At 40.4% G+C, this 21,339-nt stretch overlaps 2 protein-coding genes across 2 annotated transcripts; both read right to left on the bottom strand.

Moving 5' to 3' along the window:
• Positions 1-883: 883 nt before the first annotated feature.
• pgm1 (phosphoglucomutase 1) lies at positions 884-7,871 on the bottom strand. The gene is made up of 11 exons (XM_054789830.1): positions 7,531-7,871; positions 5,692-5,854; positions 5,398-5,541; positions 4,612-4,737; positions 4,253-4,443; positions 3,717-3,871; positions 3,523-3,638; positions 3,289-3,424; positions 2,354-2,537; positions 2,017-2,151; positions 884-1,422 (listed from the first exon to the last, which is right to left on the bottom strand). Exons 1-11 carry the CDS (start codon positions 7,774-7,776, stop codon positions 1,333-1,335), a joined length of 1,686 nt encoding a protein of 561 aa, XP_054645805.1. The 5' UTR covers positions 7,777-7,871; the 3' UTR covers positions 884-1,332.
• Positions 7,872-8,828: 957 nt separating this feature from the next.
• Positions 8,829-20,359, bottom strand: efcab7 (EF-hand calcium binding domain 7). The gene is made up of 13 exons (XM_054789829.1): positions 20,059-20,359; positions 19,389-19,600; positions 19,125-19,211; positions 17,736-17,937; positions 15,506-15,594; positions 13,734-13,875; positions 13,231-13,340; positions 12,239-12,402; positions 11,889-12,022; positions 11,599-11,747; positions 11,298-11,507; positions 9,868-9,975; positions 8,829-9,767 (listed from the first exon to the last, which is right to left on the bottom strand). Exons 1-13 carry the CDS (start codon positions 20,186-20,188, stop codon positions 9,687-9,689), a joined length of 1,818 nt encoding a protein of 605 aa, XP_054645804.1. The 5' UTR covers positions 20,189-20,359; the 3' UTR covers positions 8,829-9,686.
• Positions 20,360-21,339: the final 980 nt, after the last annotated feature.

Here is a 21,339-nt window from a genome sequence, read left to right as displayed (position 1 = left end):
TGGACACCACAGTGGGGGAAATATCCGTGTTTGTGTGGACATGGGCTTAGTGTTAAAAAGCAGAATCGCATTACCTTCTACTGTGCAAAGTCATAACGACATAATACTGTATTAATATAGACACTTCTAAGTATGATCAATTACTACACCACACTACTGCAACCACCGCCAATAGTTAAATGGGACCTATTATTTATATCTTTTCTGACCTATAAATATTACAATGTTGTATTCTTGTATTAAAAGGATGCCAACGCGTCAGATAATGAGGTTTGTGCATTTGGAAGTAAGACCAGAGAGCAGTTTTGGACGGCTCTGCGCAAGTTTTTTTTTTTTTAACACAGAGTTCCACTGACGTCAATGCAACACGGACTTCCTTATATGGGCATGCACAGGCAAACGCTGTATGCCTGCTCCGGCCCCGCTCTGCTTCGCTCTGCTCTGTTTACCGTGTTTGCACATGTGGCTCCCAGGAAATGTTTGTTCGGGTGTGCCAAAAGAGGCAAGCATCAGGCAGAAATGGTTGGAGTTGCTGATTCCTGGCCAGCAAGAGAAAAATATGCTCATCTGTCTACAGCATTTCACACGGGACTGTTTTGTGAACATGGGCCAATACGAAGCTGGACCTTGCGTCAAATTATTGCTGACGTCCGACGCCTTTCCAACGTTACTTGTTCGTGTTGAAGAGTCAGAAGAGGAAGCTGTAAGTAACACTTTATCAGTGTCCTAACTGCGTTTATTTTGTGTAAGCAATCGGACAAAAGGGGTAAGGCAGCTGTCCAGAAGTCCTCGGGAGCACTTGGGAGTGTGACCAACCACAGCGGAGTGGGCTTGGGGGGATACGTACCTAGATAAGATTATTAAACAAAACATGACTGCAATGTTTTATGACAGCGTGTATTATTTTATTAATAGTGCATTGTTGTTGTTTTTTTGTTTTTTTTACTTTACATTGCTTTCTTTGGGGTTTCATGGTTTCGGTTGGTTTGGCAGAACAAAAGAGGAAGGCACCAGGTCCACCAAGGTGAAAGACAAAGATGAATGAAAAACCCCAAAAAGCCTTTTGAGTCTAGTTTTTGGAGCAATGCTTGACAGCAAAACTGGAGAACACAGTAGAGCATGCACTCAGACGTTATTTCTCTTATGGACACTCGAAATGTCGAATTCAGTATCTCTTAAGATGTCTGTGTAAGGCAGATCACACACACACACACACTAACATATAACGGCAGTGTACATCTATTCCTGGGTTTTGTCCAGTACCTGTTAGTTGGGCCAATAGCTGACTGCTCTATGAGAGATGAGGTGTTGCGTTATCAAGGGTTAGTGGAATCATGTGATCACAGTGGGGCCAGTGCGTCCAGTCCGCTCATGCAGCTGTGAAACCTTCAAGGCGATGTCGACCAAAGGAGCCAGCATCACCTGCACGCAGCCACAAAACATACATATTAATAAATATATATAATATATACATTTTGGACATAGTGGCTGCAATCATTCATTGAGTTTGTGACACAATTAGGTACACAAATTACATGATACACAGCATACCGGACACACACACTGTTATGGAATACTTTTCAACACAAAATGCTTTGGAGACTATGTGTCTGTAAGTAATATGAAGCTATAATTATATGATACCTATGTGGATTAAGAAATGCTGTATTTTGTTGAGTTAGGACACTAATGTAGCTTGGAGATTGAAGCTGCTTTGTCAGCCACTGATAAACTAAATACACAAGTATGATTTTCAATCTATTTTAACGCATTTACAAATACAAAAATTAAGTCGACGCACCGGGATGCATCCAGGCGTCGTGTCACGTATTAAATGTGTCTTCTTTCAGAACATTCTGACATTTATTAAACAGCTTTTATTGTATCCTTGTACTTAGAAAACATCAGAACCAAATTGCACACCTTCCTAGATAGCCATGCCCATGTCACAAGATCAACCTCTAATCTCAATCTGAATCATGCTAACTATAAATAAGTATTACTATAAATTCCGACCTGAGGGTCCTGGTAAATCTTCTGGGGGTCCTTCTCATAGCTGTCTATGTAGAGCCTGACGGTCGCGCCGGCGCTGCCAGTGCCGCTGAGACGGAAAATAATCCTAGAACCGTCTGAGAAGATAATTCTGAGGCCCTGAGGGAACAAGAAAGTAAAAAAAAAAGTGAGAAAACCAATACAAACATAAATAACAAAATTCATACAGAGAGGAAACACCTTAAATATAATGACATAATATTTAACATCATATCCTTGAGAACCTGTGTATCCTTGAGGTGAATTCTTTATACTTTTTTTTAACAAAGTCACGTCATCTTAAACACAGTAGGCTCCTGACCTGGTTTTTGGAAACACTTCCATCCACAGGATCTGTGTAGGAAAAGTTGTCTGCGACTGCCACCTCGTAGGTCTTAGCCCCCGATGAAAATTTCTTCCCCGCAAAGGATGGGTCGAACATTGCTGTTTCCAGGTCCTTGATCATTTTGTTGGCAGCGTCTGACTCGACCTCTTCGTAGTCATACCTAAATGAAAGTTTATGTATACTCAAGCACGTGTATTTGTTTATTTAAAAAAGGTGAAGCAATGGTTGTCACAGCGTACTGTACACAAAAAAAGAGGATATTTCTGAATGATATGATTATATGGTGCAGTTCACAGTATTGCCACTAGAGGGAGTAGAGTAATACGCGACACACTAATTGGCACATTTGTAGCCTTTTAAAAAATGATTGTAGCTTAGGTCATCTTTTCCGGGTTCAATTATAGATTCCCATGCTCTCTGATAGAATCTTATTTTAAACACACTGCCATAGAAAAATTATGTATTTAATGAGCAACTTTTTTAATGTATTGGATTTTTGTCATACTTAGAATGCCCCAACTGAAAAAGTGAAAACATGTTTTAACTTATTTTGTAAATTCTTATGTCGTTGTCATTGTGTCCAATGGAACAAAATAGGGCGTTACCTAGAAAACCTACCTATTTAAACCAAGAGAATGTTCTATAGATTTTAAACCAAAATATGAACAAAAGCAAAATTTCCATCGCACAACATACAGTATTTTGGAGCTTGTCACAGTACAACTTAGAATGGTACACCCCGGTCAGGCTTGTGTTTGTACTATGGAGTATGAGGACAACTGGTGATAGTTGCATGAGCTGTGTAAATAGTGTGGCATCATAATTGCAAGACAGTGTGACCCACCGATTGAACTGTACTGCTCGGTGCAAACAGGGCTTAAAACAAGTGCGAGCGTCACATTTCCTTCTACCTGGTGAAGAAGTTTCTCCCAAACTTTTGCCAGTGATCCTTCATGATGTCTTCCACGCTCTGTTTACGATTGGCTAAGATTGACAACCACGCAAGCACCGCCCACAGGCCGTCCTTCTCCCGAATATGATCCGAGCCTAGTTGTTTAGCAGAGAGAGGGAAGTGAAGCTTTTTGGGTCATCTGACTGCTCGTTACTTCCAGGTATTCTGTGGTGAAATGCAAACGTTTACCCACCAGTGCCAAAGCTCTCCTCTCCACATAGTGACAGTTTTCCTGCATCCATCAAATTCCCAAAGAACTTCCAGCCTGTTGGAGTCTCGTATAGTTGCATCTGCAGTGCTTTCGCCACACTATAAACACAAAAATAGATCATTTCCTGATGGTAGCTTGTGTTTTGTGCACTCAGTTAGACGTAGTGTGATTTGTACTTGTCCAGGGCCCCACTAGTGGGCATACTACGAGCCAGACCCTTCACACCAGTCTTCTGGAAGTATGGGATGCTGGTAATGTTGGCAGCAATAACCGCCACTGAGTCTGAAGGGTTCACAAAAAAGCCGTGTTTGCCAAGCACCATGTTCCGGTCCTAAAAAAAAAAAGGGCAAGAGGCACAGACATGCAAGGGTCAGCAACCTTCAACTGTTAATACAAAGAACTGAACGATGATAGTTCCATTCCGAATGTACTGATTTTATGGAGCTGTGACAATTCAGTCTAGGGCTGACATCATAGTTCCACGTCCAGTTTACACTTTAATCACGTCATCCTCTTCTTTAATAGCTGTCATATTTAGGGCAGATGTGTCTAAAGTGCGGCCCAGGAGCCATTTGTGGCCCATGTCTCATTTTGTATTGCCCGCGGCACATTGGAGAAATAAATATATAATAATCAAATATAAATATCTGTAAATACTAAATATATAAGTCGCCCCTCGCATCCTTTGAGCAAAATAAAAATATTGACTTACGCCATCACCATCGAAGGCGGCACCAAAGTCATACTCTCCTCCTTTCATGGAGTTCACCAGGTCGGCAGCGTAAGTCAGGTTGGGGTCAGGGTGGTGCCCGCCAAAGTCTTCTTTGGGGACACAATTGACTGCTGAGTTGGCAGGAGAACCTAACTCCTCACACACTATCTTCTTCACATATGGACCAACCACTGAAAAATAGAGTGCCATTAGAAGAACCCAGCTAACACTAAAATGTAATGCTCTTAAATATGTTTTGTGACACTGAAATTGAGGGAAAAAAAAAATCTAAAACACACACTTGCCAACATCTGCACAATCAAAAATGTAATTAAGTGAACATCTGTGCTGTTTTGTACCTCCGTGCATTGCGTCCAAGCGGACGTTAATGTGATTGGCTCCAGAGAGAAGCTCCTTCAGTGCAGCAAAGTCAAAGATACCCCTCAGCATTTCAGCATAGGCATCAACAGAGTCCACGATCTCCACTGTGACAAGTAATAAAGAAGGCTTCAGACATTAAAGACCATAATGCAACTTAGAGATTCAGTGTTTCCCCTCCAGTTATATTAGGGGGCTGGCAGTCCCCCAATGGCACCCCTTACTTCCCCAAGAAGGTCAAGTTAATTTTTGTTTTCTATTTGGGCTGTCAAAAATAGCGTGTTAACGGTGGTAAGTAATTTAATTCATTAGCTACGTTAACATTTTTTGTGCATCATGACAAGCCACACCTCCCGTTATGACGGCAGACGGAGGCACAGTGTCGTGTCCGCACAGAGTTCCACAGAGTCTGACGCTCTTTTATAACTTTATTCCGACCTGAGCACATCAACAGCAGTACAAGTCCAACACCATATACTGTATGTATCTCCAATTCGCAAACACGACTCTGTTCCTCCTGAGAACAACACTTCCTTATTCTCAAAGTGCATTCTGGGACACTCTGAACATCAACAACAATCTTTTTTATTACGGCAATTAATTAAATGACACATCTTTGTTTTGACTTTGTGGATTATTTTGCTGTCTTTGTAATGCTTTCTGCTCTGTATGCTACACCACCCGCCACCCCAAAGCTGTAAACCTGGGGAAAACACTGAAGTTGTTTATAATTTTGTAATAATATTGTTTATTTAAAAAATATATACCCGTCAGGGGCTTGAAGTTGTCCACATCAAAGGTCTGCTTGCCAATCTTTGACAGATCCACTTTGAGGTCTGGGCAGATGTGATACTCTTGAAGGCCTTTGCTTATTTCAAATATTTTGTTTGTAATGCCCTCTGGAGCAGGCCCTGAAGACAGTTTAGCAGCATTGTCATTCAAAATAAATGGCAAATGTGCATCCAAAATAAGTGAAAATCACACTTGATGCATACAGGAAAGCAAAAGCATAAGCTTCCAAAGCACATCCAAGGTCACAGCCTTGTTACTACTTCACTCACCTCCACTGGATATGTTGTACTTGATGCCAAAGTCTCCATTGGGGCCCCCTGGGTTGTGGCTGGCTGTGAGGATGATCCCGCCCACTGCCTTGATCTTGCGGATCACACAGGACACAGCTGGGGTGGACATGATGCCATCGTGACCAATCACCAGGTGACCAATCTGCAGGTTGAGTCACATGTCTTGATATTGAGTCTTTTAAATCAAGGTAAACAGCACACTGGCATGTGCATAAAAATGCAAAGGTATTTATCTCATATTGGAGATACTAAAGATTTAATTTTCAAAAAAATCTAACAAATGTAAGAAAATTCATACAACCACAGTTATAAACAAACATGACTAATTTTGTAACAGCAGAAATATGTAATACAGCTCTTGTATTGAATATTTTTCGATTGTGGTGCTGTACCTAAAGAAGTGCCCGGTCGGTGAAGCTTTTCGGGTGGTTTTGCTTGTGTAAAACTGATGCAATTTCCCCACTCTCCTATTTCCTAACCACTAGTGTCAACAGTGGGTTTACATTCATCATCTTTGTTCAACTTTGGCCATTTATTATCACATGCTAACGTTAATGCTGCTCTCGCTTTTCTTTATGACATGGTAAACAGCTGGAGGCGCAAAATATGACATTTTTGTTGTCATGTAAAGCCATTCATTGACATTACTTGAGTAAGTTGAATATTGAACAAACTGACCGTTGGTAAACAGTTACATAGCCAACGAAGTTACACAGCTCAAAATGGCACTTTTTTATCCGTCAAATCAATCCGCCAACCCCTTAACATCATTCAATATTATTTTCCTCAGAAATAGCCTAGTAAAGAAGACGAAAAAAAAACGCAGGATTCTATATTATTTCGGGGAATTTCTGCATTCGGCTATACATGCTGCAGCCCACATCAACGCTGAACTGAGAAACGTGACAGCAGGCACGTCCTGCATTACCCACTCTGCTGGCCAACAACTGTCTCAGCACCCTGGCTTAGGGAACAAAATAGCTACTGTAGCGTTATGAACCCTTAACTTGTTTCGACTCGCTTGTAGAGCATTCTAAAAACAAGAACAGAATGGCTTTGTTGTGGAATGCATACGAAACTGTGGGCTACTTATATTTTGCCAGGCATCGTTGTGAAAAGGTCAAAGGTAGCGGATATTGCGAGGTCATCGGGGTCATAACAGCAGCAATGCCTAACCATACAACGAAGATTGTTCATTTAAGATGTTTGTCACTATAATGACAGATGGTGTTTCAATTCGCGCACTTCCGTACCTACACTTAAATATGCATACTATGTGCACTGTGTTCCTAGTGCTGTCCCAGTCTGATTACGGTCGTTGCGCGCTTACCGGAAATGACGATTTACACAGTTATCCGCTAACTGTACTTCTCCCCGTCTGGGAGTGGAAGGAATACTTTAATTAAATTGCAACCATTCGAAATATTCAAATGACTATAATTGTGGTTTGGCTCCGTCATTGCGCACCCGCCATTTGGAGCATGGTGAGAGTAACATCCGGGTACTGACGGAGAACTGCACTCTCAGTGAACGTGCTTACGCATGCACTCAAAATGCTAAGTATGGAAGTGCGCGAATTGAAACAGCCAGGTTGCAACGCTAGCTGACACGATGTACAGTGTACACTAAGGGAACAGTGCGTTCCTTGCGTGTTTAAAAGTTTAACAACTATTGAATGTTGTGCAAAACGAGTTGACAATGACAAGTTAAATGCTTTGCTGTTCCAAAACTCTCGCTTAGGAGACATGACTGTTAGCTACGGAGCTAATATTAGCTCGTCCAAAGGTGAAAGTGCACAGATTTGTTTTTTCTACTGACCCCGTTGGCGGCAGCAATCTGGACAATCAGCTGAATGGCGTCTTTCATGAAGAACCTGCCGTCACCTCCCACCACCAGAGAGGCTGCCTGGCGCTCGGAAGGCTCGATGACAGAGATAATGCTCTGGATGAAGTTCTCCGCATAGTGCTGGTTCTGCTGGAACACGGTAACCCTCTTCCTCAGGCCGCTTGTTCCGGGCTTCTGGTCCGTGTACGGCTTGGTCTTCACCGTCGTTACTTTCACCATTTTTGACAAGCCCCCACCCAGATAGCACCCCTAGATGTCCTGTGTAATCCGCTGTCTGGATGGATGGGGACGAGTTCAGTGGCAGGGCTGTCAGTGGTAGACGTACAAACTTGGACAACGCCCCCTGGAGGACCCGCCTCCTCGGTTTAAAGGGCACCTTAGGAGCAAGGGTGCGTTTCCTGCTCTGCACTGACTTGGGTGTTGAGGCAAGCCTCATAATAATGATGATGTGCATTAAGAAAATATTGAGTGACCGCTTTGAGGCAAGCATTCAGATATATGCTTGTCAAAAATCTACCTTATTGATCCGGATATATGACGACCCTTGTTTTTAAATTCATATTTCCAGTTCAATCATATTACCGGTGGTGGGAGGTCATTGAGATTGATGACCCTGCTGCATAACTCCTTGGGGTTAGGGTTAACCCTTACCATGCCTAACCCTTCCTCGGTTGTTTGCTAAGGCTGTGTTCACACTCGTAGTCTGGATGAAAATATCAGACAAAAGGCTGTGCAGTAAAAACATATGCATAAAGTAAGGATAGGGCAGCTTTTGTGACAAACTATTCAGAAACAAAATGCTGTCTGTGGAGTTGAATGTTGCTCATATTTCAGGAAAAGCTTCTAAAATGTGCTTGTGTGCGCCTCCCTGAAGCACTCAACTGAGAATGTTACACAGACCAGCAACACAGATTGGAATTACAGCAAAAAGCATGCAGAAATGGAAAATATTTAAGACAAAACGTGCACTCGTACTGCAACGTTTGTGTATGTTTGTTTGTGCTCTGTGGACTGCACTGGTGACCTTTTTGTATGCATTAACCTCAAGACGCGGATTATAATTACAAGACAAACTGTCTTTTCAGATTGTTTTCTAGGGGAAAAATAGCATCTTGCATTCAGGTCAATACGGTAACATAAAACAACACAAGATTTGTACCAGATTGCTCGAATGTAATTCCCTTTGCAGTTCATATTCTCTACAGAGCTCATTTGCATGGTGTCTGTGATACTTAATGTATTAAACAGGGTTATTGTTCTCAGTGTTTATTTCTTAGCGTTTTGACTTGGAAACAGCATGTACATTATGTTATGTTGAAGGAAACTGCACTACTACGTTGTTAGGTCTATCTCAAATGTTTACAAATGCATTGCTTAATCGTAAAAAAAAAAAAAAAAAGTAGAAACATTGTTGAGTACCTGTGAGTGAGTGAAATAGTCCTCAGGCCATTACCGTTTGCTTGTTGCATCACCGTGTATTTATTCAGGACCAACAGAGCAAAGTTGAGTCTTGTCTTATCACTTGTTGTGATATGTAAAATGAACTACAGTTTTTCACCACTCATCTTATATGACTAAACATAAGCAATACATAACCAGGGACTGGGAAATCAAGCCTTCTTCCTGATTTGTACATTTTTACAATTTTGTTTCTTAATTTTTAAAAAGCACAGGCTTACTGTACATAATAAAGTACTTAAGAGTCATGGTGTTATTAAACCTGTGTTGGGAAAAGAAAAGCAGACAGTGACATAAAATACATCTCATATATGCCAAATGGCATTTAGTTAGCTGGCTCTACTGTTTCAGTGGAGAAAGTCAAAGGGCAAAAAATGGTCCGTGAGATATAAATAGAAGATCAAGACTCCACTGCTGGAAAGGGCAAGTAAAGTTTAGACCAGAGTGCGATGCAGAAGCATGTACTTCATTGCCAGTGCAGTATCCCCAAAGCCAACACCACAGTACATTACCTGACTGGAGTGGTGACCAGTAGATAGTGACCTACAGAGATAACATGGATTCAGACAGACTCAAAGTAAAGCTCACCCTTTTTCGACTCCCAGTAAGCCCCTCAATTGGTTGTAGCCTATTCATTTTAAGCATAAAAATGTCGCATATCATATGCAGCCCTATCTAGGGGGCAGTAAAGTCTCCACACAGTTGTAAGTCCAATCCTGTTTCTCACTGATGGGCAGGACATGTTGGCACACCTAGAGACAGCAAATTCACATCAATCACATCAACGATGTCAGAACTATTTGGTTATAATCAGCTGCATATTTAAATAATACCAATAGAAAACGGGCCTACCATTTTAGTTCGGGCTGGTACTTCAATGGCAAACACACTCAGGCCTCTACTGCTGCAGCAGTTGCTGTTCTGCTTGTTGCTGACATGAATTGTAACTTTTTGATTGGACTGAAAAAAAAAAGTTTATAAATTGTCATGCAGATAATTTAATTGTAGGACGAAACATAGACATGTTAATTTTTGTTTTGTTCTGTTTAGACATACATTTTTGGACAACAATTACACAGACTTCAAATGCTGCTATGGTGCTATATACCATATTTTACAGACTATAAGTCGCACTTTTTGTTATGGTTTGGCTGATTCTGCGACTTGTACTCCAGAGCGACTTTTTTCCCACACTGACAGCTGCAAGAAAGGCACTCTAGGCTTGTGTGCCAGTGTTATATAGTGTATGTGTCATGTTGTTACACCTCAATGGCTGTAGATGGCACTAATGTGTTAGGCATCTGTGGCGTATGTGAAGATATCACAGCCAGTATCTGCTACTCCTATCACTCCTGTACCAGTGAAAATTTACAACGTAACAACTTATAAACAACTGAGGGGCTATCCACACGGAAACGTTTTCAGGTCAAAATGGCAAAGTAATCTATTGCTTCAGCCTCTCACTCACACGGGAACGGCGTTCTGGGTGATGGTATTTTTTCAAAACGGCTTCCAGAGTGGGCATGTATAAGGCAATATGAGAACGATGATGCCACCAACCCACCACCGCCTCGTCGCCATCACTTGACCTGAAGTGAGCTTTGACGACAAGCTAACATAATATAATAATGCAATTTAAATATATCTCTGTATATATATATATATATAATAATCCAAAATATATAAAATCATAAAATATATAATGCAATGTATAATAATTATCATATCCAGTATAATGTCATTTTCAGCTGTGTTGAACCTCACTTTATCATAGTGAGAGGTGATTAATAATATAATATTGGCCAACTCAAAATCTAACTAAATATTAAAAAAAAAAAAACGTCTCAGTATAATCACAAATTTCAATACAGCTCTTGGCTACATGATTACTTTTATGTAAGGAATAATCACAGTTTGTGCAGCATTCAGTTATATTGTTAATATACGTACCCTTGAGTTACATTTTGGAATTAAGCAAATTAGTTATAAAGCACCAATTCACAACAAATATCACCACAAGGCACTTTCCATTTGAAGAAGATACTAGAACATGCTCTTCAACAATAAAGAAACCAAATGAACTCCGTCTGAGCAAGCACTTTGACGTCAAGAAACCTTGACCAGAACCAAGACTCGGTTTAAGGTTTAGAGACTCAGTTTTGGACGGAGAAATAGAAGAAAAGGACAGATGACAGAGTGATAAGAGAACAATGCACTGATGATATGCAAGAGTACTGGAGGTCCACTATCAACAAACAAAAACAAAAAGGGTTGTAATCTACCTTGTTGGCTATGAGGGAGGAGACCCTGTGTTCTCCATTGTAGGTGTAGATGAGCACGTTGTCTTGTCCCTTCAGTGGCTTGGCTGCTCCCACGAGAGTGATGGACCTCTGAAGAGCCTGGTTCAGAAGCTTGGGCCCAGAGTCCAGTTTGAGCGGCTGAACTGATGGCTGTGTGCCCTCACATTGCACTTCAATCTGAAACGGGCAAGCCTGATCGAGTAAGAAAAAATTGTTGGTAACTCCAGTCTTGTTGTGTTTCCATTGACATTTGAGTTTGACATGTTATTCAATGAGTGAAAACCTCGACTAGGTCCAGCATACGGTTGTAGCCCATGGTTTCCACAAGGGTCCATAGGTCATCGGAATCTCCGTCTTTTTCTGTTGCCTCCATCAGATTCAGCTCCATGAAACCCTGCCGTGTCAGCTGGTTCTTTCTCATGTCAAAATTCTCTGTGAACATAAATATTACGAATGCTGAGAGCAGAGGAAATGGACAAAAATAGAACAAAGCTGATCTCCCACTTGAATCTTGTTTACATGCGTACAAGTGCACTCTTACATAAATGTTGGGAAGGCTTTCATGACTTGTACCTTTGCAGATGGCCCACGTCCCCATCTTACACTCTTCTCCACTGATCATCAGCTCCAAAAAATTGTATTCCTCCAGACTGAGCAAACCATTGCCATCCAAGTCTATCATGTCAAAGATTTCAGATAGCACATCCCTGTGGCATGACAGGTATAGGGCATTAGTGCAATACAAATACTGACTCAGCCTTGCATTGTTGCATAATACATACACCTGTAATTATGATGCTCAAGCACCAAAACATGCACTAGAAATGTTCATCATTCGATTCATCCATGGATTACCTTGTCAAACCAACTATGTTATCACTTATTTTATACTTGGAGCTTAACAAACAAGCACACACAATTACCGGAACTCCTTGGTGAGATCCACTTCTCCAGTGTCAGTCTTGTAAACAAGTTCTATGGTTTTATTCAAAACTTTCTTTTTGCTCCTTTTCTTTAATTTGCAGCCAGTAGAGAAAGGCAGCAGGTAGTACATCCCAGCTTTTAGTTCTCCTCTCCAAATGTACTTCTGTGGAAACAAAGATTCTATCAAGTTTTTCATGCACCACACCATCAAACTGATTTAAAAAGGAACATACTAATTAGGGTGACCAAAGAAAACGATGAAAACCAGGACACTCAGCCTGCCGATGAGATACTTAAATGATACTTGAAGTTTATCCAAAGATGCCTGATCATTTCAATACATTTAAAGTATGCCGCCCTTGTATGAATAGAAAATTGTCTATAACCAAAAATCTATAACCAAAGACACAAATTCAGACATGTTTTATTAAGATTAAAATAATCTCTTTGATACGTTTCCCCGTGCAAAAATAACTTTAAAACCTCTGGAATGAAATGCTAGAAATAATATCTCTCTTGTATTTGGAAAAAATGACCTGTAAGAAACAATAGCTCTCTTTTCAAGTCTTACAGTAAAAATAACTAAAAAATATGAAACAATAGTAGCTATATATACTCTTTATGAGTGTAGAGAGAGCCTCTCAGGGATCACATGCAGCAGAGTGCCCTAACGACAGTCACAACAAGGACATTTTTGTCACTTTCTTACAAACAGGATGTCTTGACAAAACAGGACGTTTGGTCACCCTTCATACTATACACCTTATATGTTATTCAGTCGTGTTGCTTTAACAACAAAAACAGTGCTGAATGTGTTGAAAGCCTTTGTGAAATTATGAATTGCTATAGTAAACAACAATAATACATCAAACTCGGAGTGTGGTGACAATATTAAGAATAACTGCAATAAACAATCACTTATATTTGCCGAATATAAATAAACACTGAACATTACTGAAGTGAATATGAAATTACCCTAATGCAAACTTACTTCTTTGTCTTTTGTATTAGTGAAACACATCAGGGTCGAATTCTCCTCTGTATTGCCAACTGACATCACAAAAAGAGCTGTGTCCACATTCATCCAGGAGGAAGGCTTGTCTTAATAGCAAAACAGATTGAATGCAGTATAAATAAATGGTTTGGTTGTACAAATGTTAAGATGCATGATGAAACAAGTATCAAATGTGTCCTTCAAGTAGGTATCGGGCCAACATGCAGACTACAGTAACTTCAATACGGCATTGAGCTCCTGGATATCAACAAGAGAAAAGAACATCATCCTTGCAAAATGTAGTTGTGATCATAACCTGTAAGCCCAAAATTTCAGCTAGGTTGAAGTCAGAGTCAATGACACAATGCAAAAGCCACAGGATTTACTTAATTACTGGAGTAAAAAGTATTGCAATGTAAACGTTTTAATTTTCAAATATTTCATTGCGTGCACAATTGAGAACATCATATGACATCTGATTTATGAAACTATGTTGGTACCTGGTCTGTGGTTGAGGCCGATAGGCTGGATGCTTAGGTTAACGTTGGCTGTTTGAGGCAGGTGCAGCTGGTACTGCAGTGAACTTATGGTCCCATCCGCCTCCAGTAAGAAACAACCCTTCATGCAACTGTGATGCCACTGCTGAGGGAATGGACAATATTTATGTTAAATTGACAGGCCAGGTTATGTCAGCTAAATATGATGTGGATAATTACGCTAAATATTACTTTAAACAATGTGTGCGCCTCCATAAGCATGATGAAATACTGCAAAATCAGCCACTCACGCAGAAAACCCATGTCTTTTATCCTAAGTTGGTATTTATAAACACACGAGATAATATTTAGGTTGTTGTTTATGTCCTTTTGCTTCACTGATGATGTTTTTTTGCTAAGTGTTGAGACTTTGCACTTTGTTCAAGGTCCTTGAATGTACCATAGTTGCTTTGAGACTCAAAAGTAAAATTTATATTATAAAAATTCAACCTCAAAACATGCAGTGAGGTGAACACAAGTTACTATATGATCTTAAATCGTTCCTGGAACTACAACATGCAAGCAGTGTGGATTATGTAGACAGATAGCCGGGACGACCAAAGCTTGCAGAGCAGTGGAGCCTCGTACTGCCACTAGTGCTTCAGAGTGAGGTGGAGGCAGCCCCACAACAGACGTATTCAAATGTGTGTTCATGGCAAACGATGCTGATTCTTCTTCGACTACAGAGAAAATACACCATATGGCCCAAGGTATTGGGACACAAGGCCAGGGTTGCAACTACACAAATTACGGAATATGTGTGTGAGATTTTTTTGTCCATTCAACCAGAATAACATTTCTGAGGTCAGAGGTGACTGATGCCTGCACAGTTCAACCCCTGATTGATTAATTGATGAAAAATACTTTTCTTCTTTGACTTCTGCCATTAAATGTGGGCTGGGTATCTAATGAATACTTGTTACACTCCGATCCATCCAGAAGAGGGCAGTCATGTTACACAACATGTTGGAGCTCCAGGCCACACAATAATAATCACAGACGAGAGCCACACAACGTTTATGATATTAAATAACAACACTGTCATGGAATAGATGGTGCAGTGGGTTAATTTGACTTTTTTCCCCTGGCTATAACATAAATCAGCTCAACTTATGCCCGAAGAATGAAAACAAATGAGTGATACTGGGAAGGCAGTCTTCCTTTACAAAGGCGCATTCATTTGGGGGTTCAACAAATTGCATTTTGCATACTATACACACTGTAAACCATGTGATACAGTAAGAAAAAAAGTCAGAAATAGAAGTGGGCAAGAAATGTCCAATTTACTGTGCAATAAGAGACCTAAATACTGTACACAGAGAGGTATTAATTTAACTGTCTATTTTTACAGTTGTAATATGCATTGCTGTTGAGCTACACTGCATTAAACCAAGTTGTGTGTAATATTTTGGTTACCTTATTTAGCTATGTTACACTGGAATGGTATAATACTGTACTAAAACTACTCTGATACAGTGCAGCGCTACACCACAGCAAACTACGACACCGCTGTGCTCAGGCTCTAATAATAAACATACTGCTAAATATACTGATACATAATATACTGATATATTCATTTGGCTCATATTATACAGTTTTACTTAACCTGGATTTTCCTGCAAAGGGTCAATACACAATAATTGATCATTGTAAGAAACATTAATGGTTTGATCATGCAAAGAACTATTAATTGAGGTTAGCTCCCTGTGAGAAAACAGGCTTGGGTATTAACTGACCTTGCTGTTGACAGATGTGGCAGACACTGAGTTTGACACAGATGAGCGTCTACTGCGTGCGGAAGAAGGACGGGAGGATTGTTGGCTGTCTGAAATTAAAAAAAAGCTTAAAAAACTATCCAATTTTAAAAAACGAGTCATTTGAACTATTGGAATTTAACTCCAAACAAGTTGGAGAAATCAAAATGTAAAGCGACGTGATTAACTATATAAAAAAACCTTCACTTTTTACAGATTTTATTTGTCATTATTTTTGGGGACACTTTTTAAAGCACTGGCAGCACTGTGGACATGTGGTTAGCACGCCCGCCTCACAGCCAGAGATCTCTGGGTTACCATCTCAGACCTATCTTTGCATGTTCTCTCTCTGCTTTAACTGACACGACTCAAACAACAAGGGTCAATGTGGAGTGTTAATTGACTCTATCTGAATCACTACTGGTTCACCACAAGGGTGTGTCCTGTCACCTTTACTTTTCATCTTATATACTAGCATGATGCAGAGGCAATATGAAAATTCTGAAATATGCACATGACTCAGCCATCGACACATTGTAGGGGATTTTGTGAAATGATGTGTGTACTCTTTTCTCCTGCTAAATGTAAACAAAACTAAGGACATGGTCATCTATTTTCGGAAACACAGCCACAGTTTTCACCGACCGTACACTCTATCCTGGGGGAGAATGTGGCGCAGGTGACCCAGTACAAATACCTGGGCACAATCATTAACTTTGAAGCCAAATGTGAAGCGGTCTGTAACAGGGGACGCCAGCGCCTGCACTGTCTCAGGAAACTGGCCGTTTTTAATGTCGACAAGAGTCTTATCACTATGCTTTACCGCACATTTATTGAATCAGTTTTATCATTTTGTTTACAGTCTTGGTTTGGAAAAGTGTCTGAAAGAAAATAAGACCGCCCTCAATCAGATTGTGAAATGGTCTGGAACACGGACTGGACAGTCACAGTTGGGCTTGGAGTCACTAAACACTGTTGAGTCTTCGCCAAACAGCTGTAGAGACCGAGCTCTGGTATTATGCAAGACCCTCTGCACCCGTTGAACCACCTGGACACCATCAGGACAGAGATTGGTGGTTCCAAAATGTAGAACCAAGAAGTGGGTTTTCTGCGGGCGCACTTGTTTCCTGCCATATTTCACATTTTAAATTGTTTATATTTGCCCTGTGAAGTCCAGAGTGTACCATGACTCTCGACCAAAGTCAGATGGGATAGCTCTAGTTCACCCAGGACCCAGAACAGCATAAGTTGTACAGAATGAATGAATGAACGCCAATATTTTAATTTTAGAAGTCTACATTCACAATGTGTACTTCACATTGTGAATATGAAGTACAATTAAACATGAAGTATGTACAGCATATATGTCTTTGTATTGTACTGTATTCCTTTTGAATGACTGGAATTTTATTTATTTGTCAGACTGACAAATGTTTAGCCAAATGAGCAAACCAAACTGTTTTCAAGATGAAAGAATATCGCATTCAACATGTGCAATCGGGTAGCATCCTGTGTCAGCTCCTTATTAAAATGTAACAGGTATAAATCAATATGTGGGAGAGTCGCAATAATGTGATAATCCCGACTACTGTGCAGGAACTCATTTGTTTTTGCACTGGCGGTCGACGGGGCCCTCCTCTTGACCACCTTCAAATCCCTCATCCTCTCCCTAGTGAGTAGTGGTGGGATCGTCCAAATCAATAAAATGAACATAGACTGACCACTTAGATCAATCCCATCTATCATCCCAGCGTCCTCAGTTTTTGTTTGTCTTTATTTCTCAGCATAGTGGTTCTAACATGCGATGTATTGATAGTTCTACATCCAAAGGCTGAATTAGCTGTTGCTTGTCCAAGCCACGATAAATTATCTTTTTGTCCAGCGCACTCTCAGTAAAGTCTGCGGTTGACTCTGGTGTAGATAGATTGTTTGTCAGTCTCCTAATGGCAGAAATTATTACCATAATCACAGCACTTTACAGTCTCCTCCCTCCAAACAAGCTGTTCTAATGTGGCTCTCATGATGAATGAACTGTCCTAATGAGGTGATTTGTCACTTGCAGGTGAAAAAATGATCGATAACAGCGCTGTTAAATTCCTCAAAACAAAGCAATGATGTGTAATGTAGCAAGTGGTGTGTATTGGTGTGCATCTAAAAAAGCCAGTAAGTAAATCCACCAAAAAAACATGATCCACTCTTCTGGTAGTTTTACCTTTCCTAAGTGTGGTGTCTGGATCTGACCATGTTGCTTCTGCAGCCTGCGGAGCGGCTGCTGATTCTGCTGACATGGAGGGAGGTGGAGGACTGCCTAAATGGCTGCCAAAGTTTTGCCTTTTAAGCTTGGCATCAGCCTGGAGTTTCTCCAAAGAGGCCATCTGACACATCTCCACTGTTGACACGAGCTGTCTGCAGAACTGAAAGGAAATGGTGTGAACAATATCATGAGTAAAATTTTGTAAACAAAGCATTCTTTTTTTTCAAAGAAATGCATAGAAATGTATCGGTCTGCTGCAAATGTTTAAAGGTGATAGGTCTGGTAGATTTTATGTAATACCGTATATCCCCGCTATTTGAGAGCGTTACATTCCAAGACCACCCGGTGGTGAAAACCCTTGAGTAATTGATACGCCCATAAAAGTTTTTGACACAAGGCTCATTTCCCCACAAAAAAACTTCCTGCGAGCTTGATGTTGACATTCTCCTCAAAATTTCAGATCAACATTTGCAATAACAGTAATTGCTGTAATTATTAGATTCAGCTGCCGAACCTTCCTTATCATCTTCTTATTGAATTGCCAATGTTCACTCACAATGACAAACTAAATTGCATAATATCACAATCCTGGCTTAATAAATATGCTTCCCACACTTATTACAGACATTTAAAGTATGCAGTGTATAGGCACTCACCACTAATGAATGGTAATAGAATAGTGGGAGTCTGACTCAGGGTCTACACTTTAGCCTGGTCGTCAGGCTAGTGCTACAACCACACCTCTGTCTGTTGTGGGGCTTCCTCCATCTCCCTGAAAGGCTGCTGGCAGAGGTACGTGGCTCCGCAGGCCACTGGGTCCTCCTGGCTAGCTGTCGGAGAGGGCCTTTCTCCAAGCTGCGTGTACATAAGCCACACTGCTTGCCTGTTGTAATTCCAGTAACGGCTTACAATCATTTATTAACTTGTGTTCACCTTCCTGCACGTTTTGAAGCAAAATTGACGATCTAAGCTAGTGCTTCCGTAGCCAGAAAAAACGGGCACCGCCATTTAGCACCGACGTCCTAATGTGGTACAGTGCATGTAGGCTGTACATTTTATGATGCATTATTATGTATTTATCATTACTGACTTAAAAACTACATTTAAAAACAATTTTTGGTCCAAAAACCTACAAATTCGCAGTGTCGTGAATGCTGAATCGTGTATCCCTGCACGAACACCTTCCGACGTCAACCCTGACCACACAATTGCGAAGTCTTGCGACTAACAGCTGCAGGAACTGCGAAAATCACACTTTTACAGTTTTGGACACACACAGACAGACAATTCGCCACTGATACAACATGAGTTCAAAACAACAGGATGTCTTCAAAGTTTCATACTTACTTCTTTATAGTGAAATTTGCCATCCTTGTTGATGTCACTTAATGAGAAAATGGCCTTGACCTCTTCCGGTGTCATTGGATCGCCTCCCTGTAAGGTTAAAAAATATTGTAGATGCAAAAAAATCCAGCATAAAAATGTTCTAATGTTATACTGTAAACCATAGGTATTATTTATTATCTCAAGCACTCCCTTTGAGTCAAGTAAGTTAAACATTTGGGTTTAAATCAGAAATGCATGCATACAGCTCAATGCTTAGTAACTCACAGTAGTAAGGAGCTTTTCCACTTTGCTGTGTGAGATGTATCCGTCACCATTGGTATCCAGCTTTTTGAAAACTCGCATCAGCTCGTTCTTCTCAGCCTTCCGCTCACATTTCAGAATCTCACAGTAATCGTCGAAGTTCATATCAGTCGTTTCTGGGGTCCAGTATTTATCCAGAGTGGCTTGGGACGGATTTCTGCCGGCCAACTGGAGAACTTGGAAATGCGAAACAAGGCAGCCAACAACCCTTTAAATTATTTTCTTTTCATAGTTTTTCTAACTACATTTTGCTTGGATGCACATTTCAAAGTTGGACCTCAGAATGAAACATTTTATGTAGCTTGTAAAATATGCATGTCCATTCTTGCTTCGACTGTCTTCAGTTCTAGTTTAAGCATTCAGAAATACAGCATGGCAAGTGTGCCCTAAAAATGTAAAACCCATCTTGAAAATTACGTTTTCATGACTTGTCCACAAACGTGTGTTGGGTATACTGCATCATATGCATTATCATCCTGTTTTGTAACGATGTGTGACGTTGACATTGAAAATGAAAAGGCTTTGATGTGATCCAGATACCGATTTTAGATACTGTTAGAAAACATTTTAATGATCTTACAAATAAAGTCACATTTAAAAAGTAATCCTTTGTTAATGTCTTTAAATGACTTACCTCGACATAACTCTTGTTTTGAGGAGATATTTGTCAGACTAGATCTGAACACACTTACGTAGGCAGCTCTACACTGCAAGTAGAAAGCTTCCTCCTCAACAGGAGCCTGAGAGGACTCCAAATAAGACATCTTTGTTTAAATATATTATCTAACTCTGTTCCATAACAACGAATCGGGGTATATGGTTTACGAATATGCATCACATTCTATCAAATACATTACAACCGATTAGCTCAATTGTCTTGGTTATGCGCCTACGGACACAATCCCGCCGTTACTAGGGTCTGCCTGTTGCTAAGTCAACTGTGAAAGTTGTGTGTTCACCACTAAAGGGTACGGAAGAAACAAATATTATCGTCCAAATTTGCCCTACACTGTTGTGTTTCATTTCCTTCTTTTTCCTACCTAAAAATCGAATGAATCATTTAGCTTTAAACCTTTAGGTTTCACTATAAAATGTCGGTGCATATCTCGGCTCAGCTGTTACATTTTTTAATTCCGCATTACAAACAGGCAATCTGCATTGACTAGGAGCGTTGTGTCCAGTCACTTCTGTTTTTAAATATGGCGACACCTAGTGTTGTCTAGTGATGTCGACGGATGAGTGTCTCTGTGTCTGAGTGTCTTCCTCTTAATATATGGACAAGTATTTTCTTGTAGTGAAAGGTTAAAGACATCCGCCCGTACACACAAGAAGCCTGCATTTGATTCCTCTTTACCGTCAATAATACAACATTATCACTGGTAAATGCACAACGCAAACACACAATTTACCAGTTTCCTTTACAATATGCTAAAATAAGATAATCCTATATCACGTTCAAGTCTCACAGTGATTAAATGCATGCCAGTTTAGTGTAAAACTCTTTTGGACTCAGTTGTGCAGGAATTCATCTGTAACATTCAATGACGGAGGGAGAGTGTAGCAGAGGGAAAGTGTAGCGGGGGTGCAATACACCCTCCGAAACAATGATGACGCTGTTGCAGCAATAGGCTGAATTTCAACCGTCCCAAAACTACAACACGAAAAGGAAGAAAAGTCTATCAGGCGCCAGTTTTGTGCGACTTTTGCGATCATAACCTATATTTAGTTTACCTCAAAATGCCGTAAGTAGTTAACTATTTTGTCCTAACATAACTAAGCATTTCTTTCATTTCATTGCATGTGATGACATTTCATTTCATTTCTTTACATGTACAATTTCAGAAACAATGCATTGTGGCCATCATGTGACTTCATATTTAATGGCGTTATCCCTGTACCAAAATGTCACAGGCTG

Source organism: Dunckerocampus dactyliophorus, chromosome 10, assembly GCF_027744805.1.
Source record: "Dunckerocampus dactyliophorus isolate RoL2022-P2 chromosome 10, RoL_Ddac_1.1, whole genome shotgun sequence".
Classification (NCBI taxonomy): domain Eukaryota; kingdom Metazoa; phylum Chordata; class Actinopteri; order Syngnathiformes; family Syngnathidae; genus Dunckerocampus; species Dunckerocampus dactyliophorus.
This window is presented reverse-complemented; position numbering and strand designations above follow the sequence as displayed.

What these genes read in the sequence shown, in the direction of transcription:
- pgm1 (XM_054789830.1), bottom strand. Translation starts at nt 7,776, where the DNA reads ATGGTGAAAGTAACGACGGTGAAGACCAAGCCGTACACGGACCAGAAG. An exon ending in AGATTGCTGCCGCCAACGGG is followed by an intron (nt 5,855 to 7,530) that starts GTCAGTAGAAAA and finishes CTCAACCTGCAG; the next exon opens with ATTGGTCACCTGGTGATTGG. An exon ending in CAACTTCAAGCCCCTGACGG is followed by an intron (nt 4,738 to 5,397) that starts GTATATATTTTT and finishes TACTTGTCACAG; the next exon opens with TGGAGATCGTGGACTCTGTT.
- efcab7 (XM_054789829.1), bottom strand. Translation starts at nt 20,188, where the DNA reads ATGTCTTATTTGGAGTCCTCTCAGGCTCCTGTTGAGGAGGAAGCTTTC. An exon ending in GCAAATTTCACTATAAAGAA is followed by an intron (nt 17,938 to 19,124) that starts GTAAGTATGAAA and finishes ATTTCCTTTCAG; the next exon opens with TTCTGCAGACAGCTCGTGTC. An exon ending in CGGCCTCAACCACAGACCAG is followed by an intron (nt 13,341 to 13,733) that starts GTACCAACATAG and finishes TTTGCTATTAAG; the next exon opens with ACAAGCCTTCCTCCTGGATG.